Source organism: Teleopsis dalmanni, chromosome 2, assembly GCF_002237135.1.
Source record: "Teleopsis dalmanni isolate 2A chromosome 2, ASM223713v2, whole genome shotgun sequence".
NCBI classification, from domain to species: domain Eukaryota; kingdom Metazoa; phylum Arthropoda; class Insecta; order Diptera; family Diopsidae; genus Teleopsis; species Teleopsis dalmanni.
In genome coordinates, this window is record NC_051847.1 from 236088708 (window position 1) to 236099726 (window position 11019).

General features: G+C 32.6%; 2 protein-coding genes across 2 annotated transcripts; both read right to left on the reverse strand.

The window, feature by feature from the left end:
• Window positions 1-784: 784 nt before the first annotated feature.
• Window positions 785-4448, reverse strand: LOC119682277 (PR domain zinc finger protein 15-like). Its single transcript, XM_038095677.1, has 6 exons — window positions 4168-4448; window positions 3750-4088; window positions 2754-3692; window positions 2374-2695; window positions 2142-2319; window positions 785-1686 (listed from the first exon to the last, which is right to left on the reverse strand). The coding sequence occupies exons 2-6, from the start codon at window positions 4038-4040 to the stop codon at window positions 1251-1253; spliced, it is 2166 nt and encodes a 721-aa protein (XP_037951605.1). The 5' UTR covers window positions 4041-4088; window positions 4168-4448; the 3' UTR covers window positions 785-1250.
• A 3453-nt stretch (window positions 4449-7901) lies between these two features.
• Window positions 7902-11018, reverse strand: LOC119677019 (broad-complex core protein-like; the record flags this gene model as incomplete). The annotated part of the gene is made up of 2 exons (XM_038088285.1): window positions 7902-10005; window positions 10089-11018. Coding segments are annotated over 2 exons (1977 nt in total), but the record flags the coding sequence as incomplete, so codon positions are not given.
• Window position 11019: the final 1 nt, after the last annotated feature.

Sequence of the window (11019 nt, forward strand, 5' to 3'; positions counted from 1 at the left end):
TTTTAATTATTAAATATTATTATAATTAAATATTGCTTCAAATGCAATATATATGTTCATTAACGAATTCTTTAACTGAATACCGCGTACAATCCGTTCAATGCGTTTATCAATTTATAAGAGCAAAGTTGCGCAGGCGATCAATAATCGTTGACCACCCCAATTATTGTTGTTTTCAATGTAAGTTAAGACTTAGAAGCATTAAAAACAACAACAAACCTGATGATTAACGATCATTTCATCGCCTCCTTAACATCTCGATTTTCAATTTTTTAACTTACATAGACAGCAACAACAAATGTGTTGATCGCAGGGACCGTAACAGTTATAAAAAAAAAATAAAAATCACCTTATAACTCTTATCATTTGAATTTTAAAATAAAACTCATAAAATAATAATTAAATTTGCTTTATATTATATTTATCAAAAATCATTATTTTCTGTCTTTTATTTTTTTCGCGCATAAATAATTCTTAAATTCTGCTTTTAATTTAAAAACCCTTTTTATTTAACTGTTATTATTGCGTTATAAATATAAAAATCGTGAATAACTTGCACTGATCTACCGAATATTTTTAAAACGAATATATAGAATGCATTTTTCATACAAGGTAGTTGTTTTTGTAATTCCATATAAAATGTATTAAAGGGTTGGAGCACGTAAAGAGTTACTTTTGGTTTTTGTTTTTGTATTTAGCATTCATATCTTGTATTTGTATTTGTGTTCTTCTACTAAACACAAGTTGTTAGAATGATAACTATATACTTAATTGAGAGTTTAGACAACTTGTTGTTGCTGCTTTTTTTTCATAAAAATTTTTGAAATAACTGTTATTTTCGGTCCCTGGCTGATCGCATGCATAACATGACCCGAATGAAAACAAAAAAGGACGTTTGATAGTTGCAATATCTAACATCCAATGGTGTCATTCGAGCACGTTGAGATATTGTGCGCATTGTTTCGATATGACTTTAAAGAAGCAAGTTGGTGATTTGCACGTTTTAGATACATATATAAGTAAATAATTATACGTGTTTTCAAGACGTACAATATTACTTCAAAAGCAAGTAGCTTATTCTACATCTCTGCTACAGTTCGAATATCTGAATTACATTGGAATATTGCTATTGTTGGTGGTCACGTGTCAATGAATATAAATCAATGAAATTAGTTATATACACACAATTATCAACATTTCGTCTTGAAACTTGTTTCACACATGAAAAAATAAAAGGTGAAAGATAGATACTATTTCCAACCCCAACAGTTTGGATTTTTTTGATTTTTAAACAAAACGTCTCCGATTTTTCTTCGATAAGGTTTGTGTAGTTCAATCGGTCGTTTCGAAACTGTTTCAGGCAATTTCATTATGCATATTTTTTCAGCGTAGGTGCCACGCTCATACACTGTAGCTTTCGGTACTGGATTCACAATCGTCATATCGGGGTCATAATGTATGAGATGACGTATGCCGTGAGGATTATGCTGCTCCATCTCGCAATGTTGCAGAAGCTCGCGCTTTGTGAGGAAATCGAAGTTGCAATAATTACAATGGTAATTTACTGATTTGGTGTGAAGTATTTGATGACGATTTAATTCGTGCTGAAATTCAAAAATGTCACCGCATTGGAAACATATAAAGCGCCCACTATTTTGTCTGTCCAAATGATAGTCAAGAAAAACTCTAAATGGGAAGAGAATAAAACGGAGTTAATAAAGTTATATTAAGTCAAAAAAAAAAAAAAAATTGAGTAACTGTAAAATATTAAGTAATGCATTAAACCAAAATATATTCATTTTATATTAAATATATTTAAAATATAATATTTATATTAACCCCCCTATTCTGTGAACTTGACAAATTCACATATTGACTAGGTTTGCCCTGAATACCAAAAAGCTTTCTGCTTGATAAAGATCTTGATTAATTGTCAATACTTGTTAAATACTTGTCAATACTGTATTAAAAATGCAGTAAATATAATTTATGCCCTTTATACTTTACAAGCGATCGATATGTAAGTGATCGGTTTACAGATAAAAAAAAGTAATTGAAATTTGACGATTTAGTTTTTTAAACTGATTTTTCTGAATTTTCTTAGTACACGCATTTCTACGATTAGGCACACTGATACTTACTTTCTGGTGAAAACACATCCACATTTTTTACAATGAAACCACGCGTGACGAAAGTGATCAACATAATCATGCATCATTAAACTAGGCAAAGTATAGGTGCGAAAACTGCAATCAGGAACAAAACAAATAAAAATGTTGGAGTCTATGCAATCTTTCAAACGATCCAATAGATAAAGGTCTGTAAAAAACAAGAATGTTAATTATAATGATATTTTTAGTAAACTTTCCATACCGTATTCCTTGTAACTAGAAATCTGTTGTTCATAATCTAACATATCGGAGTACTCTAGCATGTTGCTATGATCTTCCACCCAGTCTCCAGTAAAACGCATTCTATTTGAGTACATGGTATCTGCAACAGACACCTCATCATCGTCTGTGTCATCCGTATTAAAGTCGCCTTTATTAAAATCTTCGTTTTCACTATCCAAATCAGTGATGCGGGTGGGTATTTGAGTTAGCGCACGGGAACGCGCACGCGTCATTCGTCCAATTGTTGTGTACGTGCTCAACTCATCATCATCGTCTGTTACATAATAAGAATTCTTTAGAACCTGTAAAAGAGACTCTCGTAAGCAATGTAAGGAAAAGCAATGTACTAGACTGGCTTACCTCATTTTTGGCCTCACATATTGTACGATGAAAATCGTATTCATGCGCAGTGGTATATTCGGAATTGCATATGTCACACTCAAATATTTGTAAATGGCAACTACGTTTGTGTTTGCGGAGTATGACGATGCTATGGCAAGAAAACGAACAATCGGTACAATGAAACAATGGTTCGTATTTCACATTATCTGGCATATCTGCGTCCATATCACTGCAACGTATATATATCGCCGATTTGGATTTCTTACGCATTGATAAATTTCGATATCGTGTATGGCAGTGACGCATATGCCTCCCGTAATAGTACTTGCGCGAGTAGGCCCGTCCACAATGTTGGCAGATTAATGTTTTCGGTGTATCGGATTTTTGTTCATAGTTGTTTACCTTACCTCCAGACTCTGTAATTAATGCAGATTCGGAGTGAACACAATATACTTCCAGCATAGACTGTTGTTGAGTATCTACAGAGTGAATTGAATGCAGTGAACCGCGAACACTACTACATAGTTGTGAAGTCGCACTTGATGATTTATTGTTCATTATCCTGCTTTCTTCACCTGTACTGGTACTTGATGTAATGGTTATTATCGAAGTTATTTCAGGTGGGTTCGATAAAATTAAACACTTCTTTTGATTTGAATCAGAGCCGCATAAGTTATTGTTCTTAGGCACTGCTTTAACTACTTCAAGGCAATTATTTCGACTAGTTTCACTGGTACAAGTAGACATCATTGCCTCTTTTAAGACACCTTCTTGTGTTTGTCCGTTTGGCTTATTAACTACATGCATTGGATCTTGAGTTTTTTTGGGCTTGCGTTTGTAATTGCACATTTGTCCATTTGGTGCGCCCTGTAAATGGTTTTTACCAGTTCGAATGCTGTCTTTTTGCGCATCAACTTTTTCTACGCATTGTACGCATATACTGTTTAAGGTACATTCCTGTGTTATATATGAAAACATTAAATTTAAAATGAAATCTGATATCTGTTAACTTACTGAAGAAATGTTTGGAGCATTGAACTCTTCGTTCGTAATGGTTTTGTCACTAATGTTAACCATTTCATCTCCGCTTTTCTGACCACAAATTGAGCACAGGTGTTGTTCTACTTGATTATGGTGGCCATTCTGAAGTATAGGTGGTTCCATTATCTTCGGATTGGTTAACTGGACACTTAATTTTAATTCAGCCTTTTCTTGGAGCGTTTTTTTCGGCGCCAAACCACGTTTACGTTTCTTGCTACCAGTAGCTTCATCCGTTTGGAAAATATTTGCCACGCCTCCATTCATGCTGCGCGACTGTCTTTCATTCACCACTTTTTGATTTCCATAAAAGCACTTATTTTGTCAACAAAAAATTCGATATTAGAAACTCTAATTGACACCAGCAGAAATAAATATAAATATATATATGTACATTAATGTCAAACACATTCCCCTTGCACACAAACACAAACAATTGCAAATAGCACCGTTGAACGATTGAACATAGTTGAACGAGTTCTGAGGTTGAAAAACAATATAAGAAGAAGCATTTCCATTACTAAACTGTCAAATTATTTTCAACCACCGCCAGGGTTGTCGCTACCAAGTAATTATATTTCCATTTCAATCAGTGCGATGGTAACATTTTTTTTGTTAGTGATAAAGAATTGTATCAACCACTACTAGCAACAATCGATTCCATTTAAAAATGATTATTCTGTTTCAGAAAGTTGTTTTCTTTATAAATTATTTATTAGTGTATTTTCGTGTGTCATTTGTTTAGTTTTATTAGCGTTTCAAGTTAATAGTTTCATAATTCTAAAAATAATAAATCAAACTTATTTTTATATTGTTTTAAATCTAACTACAGTTTGTTTGTACAAAAAGAGATTTTCGTATATAAATAAATATTTTTTTGTAATTTACATTTATACTTTTCAGTATCACTTAGTTTTAGTTTTATTCATATTCTAGAAATAAAAATTAATATAGGCGTTTTTGGTGGCTTGCAAATGTGGTAAAAAATGCGTGCTGACCTATATTCGCTAAGCGAGGCATTGGCATCACTGTTGCAATCTGTCAAGTGTTATGTTTTGGCAAATAGCAAAAAAAGCATAATGCAAGTAAATTACATCTTGAATAAAAATAAATAGTTAATATAAAATTGATTATTGGAATGCATAAAGAATTAAAAGGAATGTTAAGAATGTTAGAAATTTCAAGATAAAAGATTGAAATTTTTTCTTTTTTCCCAATTTTCAAATTTATGATATATTTGAATTTTATTTAAATTTTTGTTTATATTTGATGTTTGACAAATGATTACAATATTCGTTGAAATTTCCAATGACGGTTCACGATAGTTCGCTTATTGCGTTGGTAATACTTTTGTCCTTACTGCCCGAAGTTATTGTTGTTGTTTTTGTTGTGGTTTGAGTTAGTGCTATTGCGCACTTTTACTCTTTTGTGGCTTGGGGGCTTATCCCTGCTCCACACTAAGCTTTAACTATACTAGAATTATTATAATATATTTATCTTTTAACTGATGACGGACCGTAGATCAGCATATCTTCCTGTGCGTCCAAAGATGGACTTAAGGTTTGTTAGGGAGAGGTTGGACAACGTATCGACTTTTGTGAATAATTTTAAGGCTCTGTCTATATATATTTTTTCACTGATACCAAGGAATCTTAATTAGTCTTCTTAAAGCCAGATTTTGTACTATCTGTAATTGCTTTATGGCAGTATTTGAGGCTTTGATGTATGTTACACATTCCGAAGTGCTTGGCCAGTAAACAACTACTGGCCAAGATAGAGAAAATAGTTTTGTTTTGCGTACATTTCAGCCAATGTAGGCTAGCAACTTGCTGTTTTTTTGTCACACTTGCGAGCCATCGAAAATACTTTTTTTATTGAAATTATTGGTCTGTTCCACGAGGTACTCATAGTAACATTGAGTAACACTGTGTATACATAAGTGCGTTCCACCACCAAATTTTCGAGCAAATGAAAGTATCTAAGAGAGCGTAACATCCCTGTCGAAAATTGAAATTCTACACAGACGTTACTCGTACATTTTATTTCAAGTGAAATTTGTGTGATGTGTGAATCAGATGTTGTGGTTTGAATTTAAAATTTTGTATTGTTTATTTGCGCAGCACTGGTGTTCTCACCAGATTTTACACAAAGCTGTTCCATGAAAATCTGTGTAAAGAGCGTACTTGTGTTTTCAGTTTGTACTTGTATTTTACTTGAGTTTTACTATGAGTACCTCATGGAACAGACCTAATATAATAATACTGTATGACAGCAATTACAAACTTTTATATCTTTTATGATTTTTTAACGGTTTTAGGTTAATTTTTAATTTTTTTTTATAAAAAGAAAAGCGGTTAATAAAAGAACTTTTATTTTAGGAATTACATATTTTTTCTCTTCAGAACACTTGCCGCTAATAAATAGATAAACATATAAATAGATATCCAGACGTCTAAAACAAAAACGGATCCTATATTCAAGCAATCTCACAAATTAGTGTAAAACAATTAATAAATCAGACTGCAAGAACAATCACGATGTTCCATAATGTATTACTATTAATCTATTAACTATTTATCTATTAATTTATCTATTAACATTATATATTTATTAAAAGAGGGTAATTGCATTAGAACAATTGCTGCACAAACAAATGTATGTGTAGGCATACATAAAAGCGTTTTTTTTTGTTATGAAATACAATATTATTTTTTATTAAATTTAGGAGTCTTTTAAAAATAATAGAGCACAATAGATCTCTAGGTCGCAGTGCCGAGTTCCCTACATAATAATTGAAAAAGTCCCTTGACTGCGGATATGGGAGTTAGAAATATGAGTTTTTAACTAAAACGTGACGCCTATCGAAAATAATAGGGCATAATAGATCTCTAGCTCGCAGTGCTAAATACCTCACCTAATACTTACGTTCATTTTGTAGTATAAAATTATACTATAATCAAGAGATTCAAGAAGATATTAACTGTAGCAATTGTGAACTGTAATCATTAAGACAAAAAAAAAGTGAAAAAATAATAAATCTTTTATAATAATTAAATTTTATTGAAATAAAATTATTTGTGAATGTTGTTTTTGTTATATTTTCTTAAACAATTATTTTCAGTCATTCTGCTCTGCTATGAAGAAGGCAAAATATTTTTTTATATTATATATATATATATAATTTGCAAGAACAAAAAACTTAAAGTATTTTAAAACGTTTAAAAATGTGTTTTTGATTACATACGAAAACTTAAGTATTAAAATAAAATTAAAATCTTAAAAAATTAAAAATTTTCTACAAAAATAAAGTTAATTACTCGCTAATAAAGTAAAATACAATATACACAACGAATATTTACAATTAATACTAGATGTAATTACTTTAAAATAAATTTGTTTTAAGAGAGCCTATTGCATTGCCCCAGCGCATTCATTTATCAAATAAAATTTCAATCTATGTAAATATTTTATTTATTTTGCTTTTTATATGTTTTTATATAATGCATACTCGTACGCACGATTATATACATATATATATACATAAAAACTTCGTGCATGAACTTATAATTAAACATTTATACTTTTGCATTGCAAGGTGCACTGTACTGTCACATATCAAATATTAACAATTAATTTCATTAGTATTTTAAAATTATTATTTAAATATATATTTATAATGGTTTTTTGTTTGTAGTCAGTGTCAGTCTCATTAAATTGAACACAGGAAAAAAAATATTTGTACATTAAAAATAATTTTCAATTGAGGTAGTTTCGTTATAAGTATATGCATTTTAAAACATAGAATTAAGAACTTATAGAACTTATACTAAAATTATAATTATTTTATAAGTTAACATTTTAAAAAACAAATCACTGGCATTAAACTAATATTTTGAATATGCAATTTTTCAGTTTCAGTTTCAGTTTTTCTTTCTTAAGAAATTTTTATTGTTACAATTTTTTTTATTTTTAAATTAAAAATATATTTACTTTTAAATTTACAATTTTCTGTTTTTTTGATTTTTATTTTTTAAATAATAATAATATTTAATTTTACAAAATTTATTTATTAGTTTATCATATGATTTCTTTGTAATCATATGATTTAATAAAAAATTAAAAGCCTCTTACTAACGCAAACTCTTGTGTTTACTTTGCGTGTTTATATGCTCAAAAAATATTTATGCCTTTCCTCATCAGTCTTATAATAAATATTTATGACATATATTTTGATTTTAACTAGGAAACATGAAGTGTTTGACAAATTGTGAGGAAATTGCATAAAATGATTTGAGATTTAATGGCAACAAATTTACAGCACATTTTTTCGCAGCCTTTGAAAAACGTGTTAAATTTGAGTGCTTAACTGATAATCTGTTAAACTAAACTAAATGTATAATCTAAAGGTCTAATATTAATGATATAAGATTTTTAAAAACCTTTTTAGGCACACGGTGATATATTAATCTTGACAAATTTGTTACACTATTAATTAATTTGATTCTTTTAATAATTACACATTAAGGTATTAATAATTTTCAGTGTAAATAATTTTATGCAGAGTACTTGAGCAATGTGAAATATTCTAAAAGTTTTAATAGTATTTCTTACACTATGTGCAATTGATTTTTACTTCTAAATTTATGCATATTTGATTTCCTTAAAGCCATTTCACCGTTTATATTTTCGCACATAAGACGAAATTTGTAAAATATTTTATAAATTAAATTGAAAATTGCAACGTTTTAAGCGTCGCTTATTATCGGCAAAATTGTTTTAATTGTAAATTTCTATTGCTTATACCATACATTAAACATTTAATTAAAATTTTACAATATACGCTAGAATGAATTACAATGCATAATTTTAGAAAAATGCATTTCTTACAATCCCACCCAAATTGCACTTTCGAAAAACTAAAATAATCCCCAGTGCTTAGTTTTAAATTAGTGTCGATACAAAAAAAAAAGACCTATGGTCACCCTAAAAAATAGTGGTGCTCAGAGACTGCCCAGTATTTTGAAAACACTAACATGAAACTTAATAGTAACAAAAAAAAAGAAAAAACAAAATTAAATTAATAAAATGGAGGCAAAAACATCAAAAATTCGCGTCAACGACCAAATAACAACAAAGAATCGTAACAACTGTCTGCAGCATATTGCCAGGCCATAGACAGCATCAATCAGTCGGTGTTGTTTTCTTCGTCGCGCATCAGTTTTGCTGCATTCTCAGATGCAAACTCTTCGCTGTTAACCTTGGCATGCATTGGATGCATAATGACACCACTGCCGTTTTCCGCATAGGACGGAGAATGCGGTGTACTGGCATGGCGTTGCAAGTCTGGTGATTTACAGTCTTGTTTGCGCGCAATGCTCAAGTCTTCAGGATCGTGATCTTCATCTATTTCGTCATGGTGAAGATCTTCACGTTCTTGTTCTCGTTCACGCTCACGCTCAAGGTTTCGTTCGATTTCGCATTCACGCTCGATATCTATGTCGCGTTCCAGCACTAATCGACGTTCTTTTTCACGTTCACGTTCCAGCAATAGTTCACGCTCGCTTTCGTGATCGTATTTGATCGAATAGTGGCTGGGGCTTGGCGTTCGTCTACCTGAATTACTACTCGGACTAGTTGGTATGCGATTCACAGCTGCATGCGCAGCAGCAGCAAATGCCATAGCATGTAATGCACCACGTCCCCCAATGTCCGCTCCGCGATTTTCGAGTGCTTGTTGGATGAATGGATGATCTAGTAATGATGCCGCTGAATGAGAAATAGTGTTTGGTAGATGGTGACGTTCACTGATGCGCTGTTCCTTCGTGTCGCGTTCCTCGTGTACACCTTCGTGCATCGATGATAGAATAGGCTCGGCGTGTCCAAATCCTTGCGCATATGGAAAAGCCGCTGATGCTTCCATGCTACTTGGACTACGCTTCATTGTGCGATTCATTGGCCGACCGGTGGTAATACCTAACTTCTTAACCTTATCGTAAAGTGTGCGCGAGGGTACATTAAACTTACGTGAAGCCTGCAAAGCGCTCATACCATTTCGGACACACTGTATGGCCGACATAATATCATTACGGGTGTATTGTTTATAGCGCTTCCACTCTGGCTTCTGATTATTGCCATTGCTGTTGAAACTTCCACTGAAATTGCGCTTCGGCGTGAAGCCGTCCTCTTCAAAAGAATGATCAGTATAGGGCGAGTGTGGTTCGTCGTTGTATTTCTGAAAAGATGTTTGTGAAATTAATATTAAGAAATATAGAAATATATATTAAGAAATATATATAAAATAGTCGCGTCGCTTACCTTATCACTGCTGTAGTCAGAACCATTGACGCTGTGATTGCTGCTTTGTGGCCTCACAGTGGCACTGTGTTGTGAAGTTTTTTCTATAACAGAATTCTCGTTTTTAACACCCCCGGGGAGCATTAGTGGTAATGGTTGAGAAGAGTCGGCTGGATTTGCTTGAGCCAATACGTTCCGTAAAATAGGTGTATCGCGATTCATTAACATGCTAGATATCGATGAAAGCTTTTTGCGCTTGAGGGGATTCATATCAGGTGCAGATTCATAAACTGAACTTAACATAGCAGCGGCAGAGTTTGGAGAAATGGGCCAAGCTCCACTTACGCGTTCAGAAGGATTGGATTGTTGATGTGCATATGCGGGTGACGTTTGTGGTAAGTTTACATTACTAATCGGTTGAGGTGTTGCACTCGCCGCTGTTGTGGGTGGTGTTGTTGCTTTACCATATAAAGTGGGATAAGTGGGCTTAAAGTTGTTGTAAGGCGGTGATGAGCTGCTTGTTGGTGCAGCAGACGGTGAGATATTCGACGATGTAGAGATCACGGATGAGGAATTATGAGCGTTTTGTATATCAACATGATTTTTACCATTTTCTGCGTCGGCTGTTGACGAAGCCGTAGCTACTGCAGCAGCTGTGTATGGTGGAATTGTGATACCAGCAGAGTTAACGAAAGGATTGCCGATGCGCTCATGATGGTCTGTGTTGTTGCTCTTGAATTTCTCTCGGAGATCTGCCATATCGAAGAGACCCTTTACCTCAAGATCTCCAGCTATTTTCATAATTTTAGGTATTTGACTTTGTGTAACATTAACTTCACCGGTATACATATATTCGAGCAGAGCACGCATTTCAAAGGCCTTGACCCCAGGAAAAATGATGCTGCAGTGATCCATTGGAACGTCTTGCAATATTGACTGAAAATACGGAGAG

Excerpts from the sequence above, each read along its gene's own strand:
- LOC119682277 (XM_038095677.1), bottom strand. The coding sequence starts at position 4,040 with ATGAATGGAGGCGTGGCAAATATTTTCCAAACGGATGAAGCTACTGGT. Across the intron at positions 2,320-2,373 it reads TTCTAGTTACAAGGAATACG|ACCTTTATCTATTGGATCGT; the intron begins GTATGGAAAGTT and ends TGTTTTTTACAG. Across the intron at positions 1,687-2,141 it reads GGATGTGTTTTCACCAGAAA|AGTTTTTCTTGACTATCATT; the intron begins GTAAGTATCAGT and ends CTTCCCATTTAG.